At 46.5% G+C, this 16,948-nt stretch overlaps 1 protein-coding gene across 2 annotated transcripts in view; it reads left to right on the top strand.

Annotated features, from left to right (window-relative positions):
* Positions 1–6,521: 6,521 nt before the first annotated feature.
* Hen1 (Hen1 methyltransferase) overlaps positions 6,522–16,948 on the top strand; it is a 30,728-nt gene continuing 20,301 nt past the window's right edge. For both annotated transcript variants that reach the window (XM_077680380.1, XM_077680381.1), the window contains exons 1-4: positions 6,522–6,859; positions 6,930–7,177; positions 12,171–12,353; positions 15,456–15,816. In XM_077680380.1, the coding sequence (XP_077536506.1) occupies positions 6,746–6,859; positions 6,930–7,177; positions 12,171–12,353; positions 15,456–15,816 (906 nt within the window). In that variant the 5' untranslated portion in view covers positions 6,522–6,745. The remainder of the gene's footprint in view (positions 6,860–6,929; positions 7,178–12,170; positions 12,354–15,455; positions 15,817–16,948) is intronic.

Genomic DNA, 16,948 nt, shown 5'->3' with positions numbered 1-16,948 from the left:
GTAGAAAATGTGACAACTTTTGTTGTTGCTGTTGTCCTGACCTATTAGCCATCTTTTATTTGGCCTTTTCATCAGCTCAGAACTTCTGTAAACAGAAAAATCCAAGGGGATATTTATTACTAAGTTGTGCGGCTTATAGATCATTTATTCTCTGATTAATTGCACCACTTGTGTCATTGTTTCACCTTCAAGCATATTGGGGAGAACAGGCTCGTGATGTACTGGTAGAATACATTTTTAAAGGGTTGCTGAGTGCCCACAAATTGACAGCCATCATTAATTTCTGCGCTTATGCTTAAGGAGTAAGGTGAGGGGTAATGTTTCTTAAGCAGAGGTTTTGTTCTTGTTTTCCTGTGGGTTTGCTGATTGTTGGTTATTTAGGGGAAAAAGTTTTAAAAGCCTCACAAAATTGTTCTTTTTTGGGGGGGGGGGGAGGGGAATCTCATTCCATGGTGTTCTGTTTAGCGTCAGGACATATTGCCACAGTCAAGTCATTAGACGGGAGCTCAGAGGCATTCAAGCAGCGCAGAGTGGAGTGCCGTCAATCTCTCGTTTGCGTGAGATTGGGTGTGTGCGGAAACACCCCGGCTTGAAGAAGAAGAGGACGTTCTCTCTCTCGCGGGCTTCCCTCAGCCAGCAGAGTCACTAATAGACCACTATAGGGTTTTTGGTACCTTTTCTAATTAAACCAACTCCTTACTGTTGATGAGTCGCTACATCTACGCTGCAATATGACTGACTGCTTTGGTAGGGCAAGATTATCCAACGGTGCACACTAAGTGCGAATGCAAGCTTCCTCTGTGGGTTCGGAAGGTTTTAAGTGCTACAGTAGTACTTTTGTCTGTCTATGTGAGTAGGTTTAGGCTTTAGGCTTTATGTTTAAGATTTAACTGCTAAATATGCTTTGAGGATTAAAATATTCACTGTAATGACGGCTTCGGTGATTACGTTGAAAGTATAACTTTAAATACAAGTTTGGCATGTTGGAGGGTGCATATCATGATCATTGATGCAAGAAAAAGAGAGCTACACGAATGCTAGCGTGGACCTAGGGCACTGCCGAGACCTGCATTTTGTCGATAAAGTGCGTGCGGTTTCGTGGTTGCTACAATTCAGCCCCATGATTTGTCCACTTTGAGTAATGTTGTGGTATTTATTCGTATGACAATTGTGCCAATGTTGCTGGCATGTATTCTTTAAAGACCTGGAAGTGTTTGCTTGTTTGATATCTGTATAAGTGGAAAAGGACTGTTTGTGGGAAAAACGGTATATTTGCAAACGTCCAGTAATAACGGTCCTGTATATCTGTAGTACTTAAAATGCATGCAGGTTCACGATTTGTACAGTCCACCTTCATTGGGTAGTCACTCAACAGCTGTGCTGATTGCTTCACTGGAATCATAGCGCATGTTTGTGCATCCACAGTCATACGTGCAATTGTGAAAAAAAAAATGTTTGTGAATTCACCACTGTAGTCAATTCACCTCGTACACTGGGGAAAATTAAAGTTATGTGCGTGCAGGTGAAGCAAAGTGTGTGCAAGAGGTTTTTCTTTTTATGGGACCCTGAACGCTTCACATTATGCGTGGCACATTCCAAGCACGGCTGGTGTTTTCACATTTAATCATTTTTATAGTTGAGTTGAGTGAGGTGAAAAGAAAGGTACCAAACTCGTAGCTTCTGGCTTGTTTCAGATCGAGTACTTTTGCACTGAACCTCGTGAAAACTTTTTCCAGAAGATTGTGAGATTTTGTACCGCAGTTGCAACAAATATACGTACGCCATCAGTAAACACACACCTGCTTCAGCTGTAGTTGAGCTGGCGCGACGGCGTCTCAGTTCCGTGAGCGTTCTCAAATAGCTCGAACCCGCGGTGGCTCCTCGCAATGTGCATGAGTGCATGCCTTATGCCTCACAATATGCACCACCCTAGCATTGCATAAGGCATGCACTCATGCACATTGCGAGGAGCCACCGCGGGTTCGAGCTATTTGAGAGCGCTCACGGAACTGAGACGCCGTCGCGCCAGCTCAACACCGCCTCTATTGGGCAAGTGGAGTAGTGGGCGACGAAGGAATAAGCCCAGTGTAGTACATCAGAAGGCGTTTATTCGCGCCAACCCCTTCAGTTACATTTCAGCATCCCCGTGGGTGAAAAGGGGCGATGGGCGATCTGGCGCCACGCGCAAGTGTGCGCGTCCTCGGCGCGCTGAACCGGTGGGCTCAGCAATAAGGGCAAAATCTGGGGTGCTGGCCGATGGGCTCGCAATAGAAAGACACTGTCCTTCCGTTCCCAGGCGCGTACCGCATGGCGCGATCGTCGAGTGTCAGGTACGGCTAATATGTGAGTGAACAACACTGAGGATCAACCGAAGGCACGGGCCGGCAGCCGGAAGGGCTAGCGGGCTTAGAGCCAGCGCAAAAGAGCTGCGACCGGGCGGTGAGGAAATAGTTACGCACCTTCGGCTGTCCTCCTGAGCGTCTCCCCGAACGAACCCCCGCGCAGGGCGTGCGTTCGCGTCCCGGCGAGGGTGGTGTTCGGGCATCGTTCAAACGGGCCAATGAGGTGAGGTTAGCTCCAACACCAGGGCGGAGGAGCCCCCGCTGCGTGACAGTGTTTTATCGCCGCAACGGTTGCAGGAGTTTAGAAGACGGCTCGGCTCTACACAGCGGCGCCGAGACGAGCCGGCAACTCGAAGGAGACGAAGGAGAAAGGGGGAAAAGCGCCGCGCAATGCCTCGGGCGCCAGGATCCCCACACTACTAAAGCAGCGAAAACTTGGGGGGAAAAAAAGAGAAAACAGCAGAAGAACTTTTATTTGTCTTTTAGAGGAGACTGATTTCATCAACGCGCTTGGGAAAGTGCAAATCATTAGTGTGAGTGCTTTGCTACCTGCTACAAGATATCCAACCACTCCCGTCTTGTGTTATCTGAGCATGAGGTAAGCCTTGGAACATTTGCATGTCATTCTGGCTCTCGACCAAGGTTCGACGTTTGTTTGGTCTTCCCGATTCCGTTTTTTTCTTCACAACCCTGTTCCGTAATATACGATGCTCCCTTTGGATTCCGGTGTTTATTGGCTCCCTTTTTGTGGCTCTTTGAGTAGGAGATGCGCGATGGGGGAGAAGAATTGTGGCGTAAAAGGGGGTGGATGTGAACTGCTTTGCTCGAATCCTTTTTCCGCCAACGCTAACACCCACCGCTGCACTGGTGTCGTGCTGCATCTGGGGGAAACTCCCGACAGAGAATGGTGACTGAAATAGACTCATTGGGCCACCCATTCCAAGGCTAGAGCACGCAGAAACATAGTACTTTTGGCAGTTTAACAAGTTGTTGAAGCCACCCCTGGGCTATGAGGCACGCCGCACTCTAGGGCTCTCTGCATTAACTCTGACCACCTGTGGCACCAGTGGCAAGGAACCATTTTTAAGGCCCACTTCAAACACCGAAGTTTAATGAGCTGTGCAATTAGTTTCAAGCGATGCATCAAAAAAACGGTTCTCTTATTGCATTCACCAGGGTTCATAGTAGTGGAAAATATAAAAACTACAGTTCTGTGACTAGCGCTGTCTTGTCTACTGTTCCTCCAAAAACGACTAATCTCTAATTGTTTTGGGAAGTAATGAACTGGCTCAAAAAATAATGGCATACTTGAAATCAGTGGAAAGAAAGCAACGAGACTGACAAGTTCCGCAGAGTTCATTTCATTTATTTCAACCTTAAAGGCCCGAGGGCATTACATAAGGGAGGGCAAGTGACGAGGTACAGAGCAATGTTCAAACATAACACACGTTTTTTTAACAGCCATGTCCCGACCCTTAACATGTGCCAAAATCTCAACGCACGGGCGTTTTCACTTTTCACCTAGGCCGGGAATCGAAGCCACGTCCTTGGGCTCAGCAGCAAAACACCTTGGCCACCGAGCCACGACGGTGGGTCACACCAAAACGCGTCTGAGCATCTCAACGTGATTACCACACTCTAGTCATTCTGGGGGGGCGGGAAAATGCCTTCATATTAAGCTTTCCTCACTCACCATCTGCATGGATGTCGTCTCTCCAACCCATCCTCAACTTCACGTCGCAAACTTCCTGCCTTGCCCTTCAGGTGGAAGAGAATCATCGATGCCCTCACCCTTATCATTCAGTGATGGCAGTGATGTAATTTCTATGAAGTGAACTTGTTTTGTACGCTTCTCAGAGCTTGCAGAAGCTCTCTCGTACTTGAGCTTTCCGAATACTATAGTCTGGCCGCATGTGGAAGGCTTTAAGTGCAACACCCCACCGTTCTGTACCTTCTTGAAGAAAGACAGAAAACTAAAAAAAGTAGCGGACATTTGTGGACATTTCCCTGGAGTACCTTCTTTTATCTTGGTCATCCGAGCGCATATTTCGGAGTTCTTGAAAACCGCAAAAGTACGCTCGACCAAAACACAGGCATGAAAGTTGCCTCAGTTGGAGTGTGGGCGGTATTCGTTTATGAGAAGACACTTTTTCTGGCCGAGCTCTTCCGACCACTTACTCAGAGCAAGTCACTTGGCAGTATGAGTTGAAGGCACCAAAGCAATGACCCCCGAAGTTTGGGCACACCGTTTGAGCCATACAGGGGCGTGTTTCTTTGCTACCATTGAAGTTAATATCGACTGCTCGTCAAGATCATGCACTGTAAGATTGTCTACTAACTGCATATACCGTCTGAAGGCTGTTTATTCCAAGAAGATATGAGCCTGGAGAGCTTCAGTGGTGCAAGTGAGACAGGTAAGAGCAGTGCAATGTAGCACAAGCTAAGTTGCCAGGACTGGGCAAACAGCTGTCGCTATTGTTGAGTTACTGTAACACGTTACCCTAGACCTCCACTTCTTCTGTCGGTCTCGACTTGCATCTGCCGAGCAGAATATGGGAAAACTCTCCCCCGTCTCTGAGTCTTTCGCTTCGAACCAGCAGACGTATATACATATGTTGATTGTATTTTTACGTGGTTATATTTCCCACGCATACCTCAGGTAAGATATCTACGTGCTTACAAGTATTATGTTGGCCTGCTGTCCAACCCACGTAAGTGTCTTTTTCCCAGGAATTATCCCGAAAATTATACGTTGTGGCAATTAGAAACGTGAAACCACTCGTACAGTGGATGATGTGCTGTTGGGTTTTTTCGAACAGAAATCTCAATCGGAGCGGAGCCACTTTTGCTTTCCGGGAGAAAAAAAAAAATGTGGTTGAGCAACTGTGACAAAATCTGGAATCACCTGAACCAGAGCAACGCCTCCTTTAACTAGGCGATGACCAGAGACATCAATAGCCACAAAGTCGTGATGCTCTAAGTGACGTACTGGCACAGACAAAGAAGGTATGCGTGTGGGAAAAATTGAAGCAGGTTCTGGTAGTTCGAAGCATTTATTCTTTCTTTTTCTTTATCGATATTTAAGGCTCTCTGGACCACCAATGAGACCAAAGTGCCAAAAACGGCCCTGAGTGGGACATACTCGGGGCCCCATTTTGAGGCAGGCCTTCCTCAAACTCGCCAACACGGTGCTTCTTAATGCACCATAGTTTATAATTGCGGGCACGGCTATGCATATTTGAAATATTCTGGCGTATGTTACGACCTAACCAAACCAGGTGGTCTAAATTAACCTTTCACTAGGGTGCGCTTCCTACCACGGGTATCGCCTAGATTGGTGCTTCAACCATACAGTTTCATACTAATATACTGAAACTCTATGGCTTCAACCCCTGGTTACTAGACGTGTGCGAATATTCGGAAGTTTCGATACTTACCGAATAGTGTTTGCTATGCAATTCGATTGCAGTGCAGTTTTACTGTTTGAACTATTCAAATATTCCGTATTTCAAATATTTGGAATAGGGGTAAAAGTTGGCTCTGCCGCACGGCTTGCCCCTTTGGGTTGGATTTTTCGCATGACCCCGACGTTGTGCAAAAAAGCTTAACGCACGCAAGCCTTGCGCGAAACCGGGTATTCTAACTCTGGTGTATATCACCTGCACGACAGCGCCCGAAAGAATTCAGAGCGCTGCGAATTATACTTATTGTATGATTTAAATGACCTTGGCCAAACATAAGGAAGGGATGAAAGCGTCGTCTGCTACGCTGCCGCGCTCATGTCGTGCTTCCAAGAGCTTTCCGAGGCGGGCATAAATTCCCTTTTTGCAGTGCGAACTTTCTCCTCAATTTTGATCCCTTTCACCAATCCAAAAGTCATCAAATGACTTGATCGCTTGCATTTGGTGGGACCGAGCCGCAACAAAAATCGCTCACGAAACTTACGCACTCACAAACAAGCATGGCAAACAAGCAGTTGTTTTATGATGATGATGATGATGATGATGATGTTTATAGGCTACTTTTTGTAGCAAGGTAGCAATAAGTTGAATATTTCAAGAAAGCAATAATAAAGTTTTGTTTTTGTGGATTTTGACGCTCAACCAACAGCTTTTATTTTTTGGCGGTGTTGCTGCTATCTGCCGACAAAAATACGTACCGTTCGCGCGGCTCAAATGAAGTTGTGCACGGAGTGAGCAGTGATTGTGAACACGTGAATATTGGCGTTAACTTTTGACAGCCCTTCCGCGCTGCCTTTAAAACTGTCAGTAGTATTTGCTTTATCCAATGCAACTTACTTCGTAGAATGCTAGCAAGCGCGTACCATTTGACGCTAGTATTTTCCTAGGTAAAGTCTTCCCCTTCAACGAAGGGCTACGCCGCTGCGGTTTCGAAACGGCGCAATGGGTGACGCCGACATCGAAGAGCGCAATGTCGTTAGATTTTCACCCCCGGTCTCATTTCAACGGTACGAAGCCGTCATTATGCTCCTCGCAAAAGATGTCACGCTGAAAAAGGTGCGGTTAACAATTCATCAACCGTTGTTTGATTTCCTTCGTGGTGCGAGCTTGTTGTTTACCTTCGTAGGTGGTTGACTTCGGCTGCTCGACGGGGAGGTTCTTCATTCATCTCAAGCAACTGCAGCAGCTGACTCACTACGCTGCCGTGGACATCAGCTATTCGTGCCTGGAGAGCGCCTACCGCGAGGCAAGACCCCTCGCCTGGGATTTAATGCACAAGCGGTATCACACGCTCACCTGCCAGTTTTTCAAGGGAAGCGTCGCCGACCGGGACCCGAGGCTTTTCGGCTTTGACGCCGTCACCTGCATCGAACTGTGAGTGCCTTTTATCGTTCATCGTTTTACCCTTTTTTTCCCCCGGATTTTATCGTTTCCCAGCCTGTTTTCGAGTTTTTAGCAGGGGCCACGATACCGTGGTTCCAATTGTGTTGTGAGCTATTGTTCAAGAAACTGGAAGTTGCGTAATTTACGTCTGCTTAGGTAACGCATTCATGTGCCGCAGCATATGTAGCCCTTTGTAAAATAACTGTCACTTAATGCTTTCCTTTAATGTGATAGTCTACTACGACCTACCAAAAGTACAATTTCTACCCTGCGTTGTAATTTCGTAAAAATCAACTTGTCAGTTTAACATGTTAGACTGAACAATCAGGCTGAAGCCGTTAAATAAAGCGCTAACCACATGGAGCCATTTTTCCAGCGACGCGACGAGCGACGCGACTAGGATCCGCAGTCGCCGAACCGAAGTCGCTCGCCGAGGCAACCACATGACAGCGACGGCTCGAGCGACTGAGCATGCGACTGAGGATGGCGATTTCAATGTTACCGCACTGCGCATAGTAACGCGCTTGGTACGCTGGATGTTTGCAAACATTTTTTTTTGTTCATTTGTCATAAAAAGCATGACTAAAAAGTATTACGCCTTTCTACCTTGCTTTTTGCACTTCATTGCATCTCTAAAACTGGTTTGGGTTAGCGATAGCGCACGCTTTTCCTTCTGCGCCTCGTTTCTCGGCTCCAACATGAACGCCGTGAAGAATTCGCTTTCTTGACGTCGTTTTTCCCCCACGGGTCTCACCCAGTGTGTGCGGGAGCCTTCTTGCTCCTGCTTCAGCGTGTACACAAGCTTTACCACGCGAAGCTTTCTTTTCCGCTGCACCGCAAACGTCGTCTGCGTGGATTTGCAAAGTCTTCCCCCCGTTCTCTTCCAAAACCGGAGGTTGCGTGCTTACGTAGGGGCTCTCCTATTGGCTAGTCGCTGAGGCCACTTCCGGGAGGCGAGCGACTGTTTCTGGCGACCCAGAACCGAGCGATTCGATGAGCGACTTGGTCCGCGGCGAAAAGTAGTTCGTCGCTAGTCGCGTCGCTCCCCAAGTCGCTTGCAAAATCGCTCCATGTGGTTGGGGCTTAAAAAAAAAAAAAAAACACTGATCAAAGCATTCCCGCAGTTGAAGTTGTTCTTTACGACTGAAGTGAGCTTGTTTTGTTGGAGCACTTTTTCTGAAAGGCTGTGGCTAGACATAATTATAATCATCGCCGAAGTTACGACGAGTTCCAGCCCAGGTCAAGTCGGCTTTTTTTATGTAACTGGCCAAACCGCTTCTGCTCGCTGATTGTCCATGGTCGCTGTTAGTAATTACTATTAATACAGATAACCGTATTAACTGTAGCGATGACGACGTTGGGACATAACTTTATTGATGATTTCAGCTATGGGGGCTATGAAGATAGAACAAAGTTCTGTTCACATTGAAAGAACTAGCTTTTTGTAGCTCAGTCAGCCCCGTTCAAGCCACAAAATAAGTTTTTTTTTGTCAATAAAAAGTGAGGAAACATTGAAAAACTTTCAAATTTTGCAGTCCAGTGATGTAGTACGGCCAAGAGTGCTGCGATGTTGGCCAGCAGTGGACACAGATTTATCAGTGCAGGAAGTGCACATGATCGTTCAGTTGATACAGTTAAATAAAACTGGACGCCCCGCTACAATCGCTCGCTCACGTTTCCTGGTGGGGGTACCGTCAAGCCGTTAGGATGTGCCTAAAAGGCTTTACAAATTGAGCTAATTTTTTATGCCTTGCGTTGCCTTATACTCAGAGTTTTGCCCTATAGCGGGCGTAAAAGTTCATTGAACCGCATTTGTAGTACTTTTATTTTTTAGTAAGCGAACTGTCGTAATCATGTAGCTTGTCAGAATATGCAATTATATCCTATTTACACAACTACCTCGAAGCCTTTGCAGATGAGGTTGCCACTCGAGATGATTATGAAATGCCATTCCATCAATAAACCTGAAAGCAACACGCTAGCTTCTGAGTGTATTTGATGCTGCAGAAAAAATTTGCGAACCCTTGTAAGTGAGCTTTTTATTTTTCCGCAGGCTAGTTACTGAAGCGTGGTTGAGAAATTGGGAGTTACCTTATTAGAAATTGCTAGATATTAGCACACCTTAGCACCAATTCTGGCCAATTTTTTAACTATTGTATATTGCCATGCAATTGCTGCCCGTATTCATGGTTTGCGTTTTGTTGCGGCTGTCAGGTTGTATTGTATCTTGTACTTTTTTTTTGTCACACCATGTTGTATTGTCCCCCCACCCCACCCCCTATATAATACCCTCTTTTAGAGGGCCTTTAGGAATAACCTGAATAATAATAATAATAATAATAATAATAATAATAATAATAATAATTCATAAGCATTTGCCTTGATTTGCAACTGTTCAGAGGAAATTATTATTCATTTTGCATTCGCTTCGAAGGTGAAAAGCACTGTTTGCACAACCCAAGCTACAGTAGAATCTCGTTACAAGAGACACCGTTACAAGGGACGCTTGGTTATAGGAGACATTCGAATGAAAACAGTTTGCTTGGCTTTCCTATGTTCCCCATGTTAGCAACGTCGCGTACAAGAGGCCTTTGTTACAACACATACATTTTCCCGAGTCCCGTGAGTGTCTCTTGTAATGATGTTTTTCACCGTATTGGTGCTTATTGGAGTCTTACACCTGATTTGCGGTAGACTTTTTTATTCAGGCGTATAAATTTGTCCCAATTCCAGCTAGGTCCCATTGAATGCACGTTCGGTTGCTAGCTGAGGCAATCAAAACGCATCACCTTGTGTCGAACAAACCCCAGGCTTTTCGAGCCAGTGTGAAGACTTCATGTGAAAAACGCAGCCTTGAGAGGTGGGGGGGAATCAAACCTTTTGAGCTTTCTTTCCGCAGCTTTGCCCAACTCTGAAAATTTTTTGAATCTGAGTCCAACATCTTCAAGATTCCACCCTTCATTATTTTTATCAGATAGTCCCATGTTTTCTTACAGAAGAGTCTTTAATTACCTTGCTGATGTTGAATTCTTAAAGTACATAACATACTCCCGATGGTCTCACTTGTCCTCATGTTCCGCCACCAAACAATGGCGGTATTGTGGGGTTTTTAACAACTTGCATACCAATATTTCTTACTTTTAATTATGGCCTTATACACCAACTTCCATAGTTTAATTTTGATGTAGTGGATTCTTTACAGATTCCATTTTAATATCGCCTCAGCATCCCACCATGGTCATGGCGCTCTTTGCCCTCGTCGGCCTTGCGCCATAAAACCCTAAATCATCATCATCATCTTCAAGATTCCATAGTATCTGAGGTGTGGTGCTCAGAATCGGGGCTTCCATTTCTGGCCACTACGTACCAGTGTTTCAGTGACTGAGGTGAAAACGAAAACTTCTCTTGTTGAGGATAGTAGACGCAGATTAGGAACTACGAGGAGGTGGCTCAACTACCGTATTTCAGCGCGTATAACCCGCCCCTGCATATAATCCGCACCCCCACTTTCAGCCCGCCGGAAAAGGAAAAAAAATATTTGCGTAATGCACGCACATTTGATGCAGGAAAAGCTGCACCAAAGCTACTGCTCAAGCGACACATCACATACTGTGAAGACAGAAGCGTATAATATTTAGCAAGTAGGATACCACTTACTGCAAGGTGAAACTCTCAATTCACTAATGAAATTGTGAGTGCGCTCGTCCTTGTTTTTTCTTCCTTGTATGTTTTGCGCAATCGCTGCCATGGAAGGCTTAGTCAGTGTTACTGCGTAGGCGCTTTGCGGCACAATGCGCATTGCCATGAAGCTGAACTAAAGGAAAAAACCCCGCGTATTATCCGCACCCCTACTTTGCCACTGAAATTTTCGCATTTTTGGTGCGGGTTATACACGCGAAAATACGGTACTCAATAGCCCTCTAGTGAGCAGCTCTGGATGCACTAGGCCCAGTTTCGAACTTCTTTAGCTTTTGCTCATGTGTTTGGAATTTTGGCGCACATTGAAGGTGCCCAGTTAATCCGGAGCCCTTTACCACGGCGCACCTCATCGCCTGTCTAGTGTCGATGCCTTCAGCCTCATAATCAATCAAGAATTTATTTAGCGTTGAACAGTGCCTGCTAGAAAAAAACTAATATCGTTTTCAAGGACATGAGTGGCCACTCTCAGTGCTGGAAAACTGTTTATCTTCAAGCAAATTCAGAACATATTTTCGAAATATTTTGAAGTTTGAAAATGCAAATTGATGGTAGTTGTACTAAGATTGGAGTTAGGGCTGCTTAAAACTTATCTTGAAGCAAATTTTGAATATATTTCCGAAATATTGGGATGTCTGCGGATGCATATGGGCAGTTGTTTTAATAAACTTCGATACATTTGAATGATGCCTTGTTGAAAAGTAGAAATTCCACACTTAAATGCATAGTTGAGTAGCTCACTGGGTGGCCACTGAATTTTTGGACCACTCGTTGGCTAATGTGCGTCTGCCGTCCTCCATACCAGCATTTGCAGTTTTGACCTCGACCAGAGAAGCAGCAGCTGGAAATGGAAACCCTTGTTGTGTGAGCACAATACCTCATCCACTGCGCTGCGGTTTCAGGAGCTCCTACATGCCTCAAAGCTTCGTAGTTACTTGAAGATCACGAACCAACTAGCTCGCACCAGATTCCTGCTATCACTCAGCTAGGGCTAGTCCCCGAACCCTGTTGAGTGATTTTCATTATGGGAGTTGTAACCGCTAGTTTGTGTTTTTTTTTACAGTTGGTGTTCTTCGTGAGCGGTGCTGGTGAAAAGCTCCGAGCAGTGTTATTGACACCTCTGTTGTGCACTGTGGCTTTCAGCTGGATTAATCGAGCAAGCTGAAAGCAGTGTGTGTGTGTGTACTGCTTCTTCCCTGCTTTCTTGCCAGAGGTGTGCTTTGGAAACCCGGGAACTTTCGCAAATTTTTATTCGTCTAAAATTTCCCTGATTTTTGCGCATGTCCAGCGTGGAACACCTGCAGGGCGAGGCCCTGGAGCAGATGCCCGAGACCATATTCGGCTTCGTTCGACCGCGGCTGGCCGTGATCACCACCCCGAACCAGGACTTCAACGTGGTCTTCGACAAAATGGACGGCATGCGCCACTGGGACCACAAGTTTGAGTGGACCAGGCAGCAGTTCCAGAAGTGGTGAGTGAGTGCTGGTGGTGGTTGAAGGAGATGCCAGCTTTGTCCTTCGAAAAGACTGATCTCAATAGCAGTGGTACCAATCTTATCGCAATCTTATCGCAAATGGTGAATCTGATGAGCAAAACAGGTGACTGCCCGGCCATTTTGCGGAAATTTCTCTGATGTCACAGAATCTTGCTTGTGCCATTAATGGCCAAAGTCACTACCAAGAAACTTGGCTGAGGGATTGTAGTGGGGCCTCTACGTCTGCTTGATTGTACCACTTAATTGCTAACGTGCCGTTAACGCACTGGTAACTGTGAACAGCGGAGATGTTGTATTGTAGGTCAAACCTTTTCGTCCGTCTGCTGTATGTCGCGCGTCACGCACGTTCCCAACTCTGCCGATAGGGGCCGCAGTGGTCTCGCAGGGGCTGGGGTACCTCGATGGGCAGGCGTCAAACTGGCAGAATCTTTTGCACAGCGATGGGGCTGCTGTTCTCTGACGTTTGAATGAAGTTTGGCTTACGCTTGGGCCCACACAAAAGAACCACAGCTCCACTGTTTTCACGAGTTTCACTCTGGGCATAACTGCGTTCCATTTTTCTATTTTTGCAATGCTGGCTTGTCTATCGTCGCTGCTGCCCATATTGTGTCATTGTGGTGTGAAATTTGGGAGTTTTAAGTGCGATGCACTTCTTAAGCGACCCTGAACCTGCGTCCACCGGCGATGTCCGCATAGCATACCCACGTGGGGGATTGGCCAGGAATCTCCTCGTCTTCCTTGGCAACGGGGGGAGATGGGCGCGCACTGCCTGGCCGCTGACTGACATGGCACATACCCACGTGGGGGATTGGCCAGGAATCGGGCGTGAGAAGGGCTAATGCACCCGCTTAAAGGAGTACTGACACGAAATTTCAAAGCTGAGATCCGCTCTAGCAATCGCGTACAACGACAACACAAATAGGTGTCTGTGAATAAATGCATCTTTCTTTCTTTGTAGTTGTGTGTGTGTGTGATCTCTCTTTCGCGAACATTACCGAACCGCGCAAATTCAACTCGTGCATTCGCACTTTCACATTCTTCCCCTCGGGGAAATGCGGGGAATTTTTTGAATATTTCTCAATTTACTTCAAGTAACATCTTTATTGGTTTTAATGGAGTTTGTTACAAGAGGAGAGTTCTTTCAAATTGAACAAAGTCGTACGTTGTCTTTATGATCCCTTTAAACTGCCAGCAATACTTGTGCGGGTTAGCTCTGAGAAACCGATTGCATCTTGCAGGTGGGTAAAGAGCACAACTCTTGCTGCGTGCAACCACTGTGTTTAAGTCGCTTAAGTTTTTTTTTTTTTTTAATGTGGAAGCTTTGAGGGTTCCACTGTGTGCGAAAGTGGCATTAATGGGTCCATGAAGACAAAATGCAACCTTGTTCAATTTGAAAGAAGTAGTAGCCTGTGGCAAGTCGTCGTTATTTCAGCCATTGAAGACACTTTTGAGATAAAAGAATGTAACGAATATTGAAAAAAATTCAGATTTGGTGCTACAGCGATGCAATAGAGGTCAGCACTAAAAACAGAGTTACGAATGTTTTCACTGCATGCGAGTATTCAAGTGACGCAATCAAGCGGAACCAAAGGCCCCACTGTGACCACCCAGTCATGCTTCTTGCCAGTGGGTGTGGTTAAGAGTATTGATGCGAACTTTGCGATAAAATAGATATCGCTGTTATCATCAGTACAAAGCGGGCTTTCTAACGACCCATACTTTGCTTTTGTCTTTGTGGCTCCTGTAATGTGTGGTACAGAAAACAGTCACCACTGTAAAAAGCGAAAGCAGTGCCAAAAATGTCAATTTCTAACTCTCTGCATATATAGGTTAATTTCGATAAAGTGAATTAATTTGTTTCAAAAGGAAGTTTGGCGCACTGGAGTTTTACGTGGGAATTTAACCTTGGTCTCCCCAGTAAAAGCCAAAGGCGTTTTCACAACAAGTTACATCAGCAGTGCATTGTCAGCAGCGGAACAAGAGTTGCCGATTCTGATGGCGTGAAGTTGCACCATCCTCTGCCCGTCAAAGTAATTGGGACCAAAAGACAAAGACGTGAAAGTGAAGAAAAAGATGCAGACACGATGTAGCAGTAAAGACGACCTTGATCAATGCCACCTGCACTGACCTGCCGCCTAGTCTGTGGGAAAAGAACTAGAGTAATTTGCTTCAAGCATCGCGAACTGGTCATTTCTAGGCCTCAAGCAGTGTGCCTTTACTCTGCAAACAATACGTAAAAGACTGACCACTGTTCTGCATATTCACTCGGTGAACCGGTCTGGCCAGTGGTCAAGCTTTGATGACACCTTCTTTGGATGGTCATTGTAAGCGAAAATAGAATTCGTTGCCTGGCGGCTTCCTCACTAAAGCTATGATGCCCCGGACCTGTATTTTCATGCACTAACTGAAGTTGAGGTCGACTCAGCGAGCATTGCAATGGGAGATGATAGGTGTAACGTTAAGGGACAAGAAGGGAGTGGAGTGGGTCAGGGAACAAACGCATGTTAAGGACATATCAGTAGAAGTTAAGAAATGGGCGTGGACGGGGCATGATAACCGTTGGTCACTACAGGGCAACAGAGTGGATCCCTAAAGAAGGCAAGTGTGGCAGGGGGCAGCAGAACGTTTTGATTAGCTGTTGGGTTTAACGCGCCGACGCAACACTGGCGATGCGGCGCGCCATAGTGGAGGGCTCCAGATTAATTTTGACCACCTGGGGTTCTTTAACGTGCGCCGAAAATTCGTTCACGCAGGCGTTTCTGCTTTTCGCCTCCATCAGAGAAGCAGCCCCCCGCGGCCGGGAATCGAACCCGCGACCTCGTGCTCAGCAGCACAACGCCTTAGCCATTGAGCCACCGCTGCGGGTGGCGGCAGAAAGTTAGGTGGGCAGATGAGACCGAGAAGTTTGCGGGGATAAATTGATCGCAGCTTGCACATGACTGGGTTAATTGGAGACCTATATGGGAGAGGCCTTTGCCCTGCAGTGGGTGCAGACAGGATGATGATGATGATGATGATGATGATGATTGGGAGGAGGAGGAGGAACTGATGACAGTGATGACGTTGACACATGCGCAGGTGTGCTGACATAGTGGAGCGCTACCCCAGCTACGAGGTCCACTTCAGCGGCGTCGGGGATGCGCCATCCGAAAAGTACAAGGACGTGGGACACTGCAGTCAGATTGCCATATTCAGGAGGAAGCCCCGCAGCCTCAATGGGGAGGTGCCTGTGGAGCTCACGCCTGAGCGCGAGACGCCTCTGAAGTTGATGCCTGGCGGTGAGGAGCTCCCGCAGTCGTCACCTGTGTGCGAGGAACCTTTGAAGTCCGAGTGTGACGCCCGGTTGGAGTCTGGGGCCGAGTGCGAGGCAGCTCGGACGTCGACGCCCGATGTGGAAGAGCCTGCGGAGTCGGCACCTCAACCCGAACCATATGAATTGGTATGCCAACTTTTTTTTTTTTTTTTCTCCACGTAGGACATTTTGGGGAGCTAAAGATGGTGGATAGAATGAAGGCCAAGTTTTGGTGTTCAGGGTCTTGGTGTGAGTAGGTGGTGATGACGGAGTTCGAATAGTGGCTCGGGGCTCGCATCTTCGTACGAAACATTTCCCTGTGTTGATTCTTTAATGTTGTGTGGCTGATTGACCCCGGTGCTATGTTATACAGGTGTGTGCCGCTGGAACGGATGTGCTTCAGTGAAATATTTGGGATTATCCCCCAGCCACTTGTAGAAATGGAGCAGAAAAGTCCTCATCCCAATGAACAACTTCCTCTGGATTGTTCCACTTGTTTAAACGTTGCTTGCAAAAAAATGAATAAATAAATAAAAATAATACGCCGTCTATTTTAGAAGTGAAAACTTGCGCAGCCACTCATTCGGAACACCGCAAGCATTTGTATATTATTGTTACGGTACCCGGGACCTTGGAATAGCAGCCAGGTTGGGCTTTGGCCAAGATGAGATCAGGAAGTTTGCGGGGATAAATTGGGTCGGAGTTAGCACAGGTCCGGGATAATTGGAGATCTATGGGAGAGGCCTTTGCCCTGCAGTGGGCATAGATAGGCTGGTGGTGATGATGATGATGGGCTTTGGCACCAGCAAAAAAGGTGTTGCTTCACCGTTACGAGGTGTCGACAACGGAGAGACAGAACACTAAGGGAGCTGATCGCTCTTATCTGCGGCTTCTTTGTGGCAGCATATGTTACCCCGAAGTACAGTAAGACCTCGTTACAAGAGACACTTGTATTTGCGAGACATCAGAAGGAAACAGTTTGGTTGGTTTTCCAATGTTTGCCATGTTAGCCCCATCGCATAAAGATATGTTTCCTCGAGAGTGTGTCTCTTATAGTAAGGTTTTACTGTGCTTCTCTTCTCTGATGGTGTAGTTCCCCTCGACGAGTTTCGACGAGTATCCCTCACTCAAGATTTCGGCTTTGTCTGATGCTTTGGACGAGCACGATAAATCACAACTGATAATGGTTGGATGTTAACGGCGCAAGGCCAACTTGGGCAAAGAGTACCAAAGCAGTGGTTATATATGAGAAAAGGATGAAAACGTAAGCACTAAAATA

The sequence above is a fragment of the Haemaphysalis longicornis genome, unplaced genomic scaffold, assembly GCF_048455015.1.
Source record: "Haemaphysalis longicornis isolate Haplotype H1 unplaced genomic scaffold, Haemaphysalis longicornis Haplotype H1 scaffold_8, whole genome shotgun sequence".
Classification (NCBI taxonomy): domain Eukaryota; kingdom Metazoa; phylum Arthropoda; class Arachnida; order Ixodida; family Ixodidae; genus Haemaphysalis; species Haemaphysalis longicornis.
This window is presented reverse-complemented; position numbering and strand designations above follow the sequence as displayed.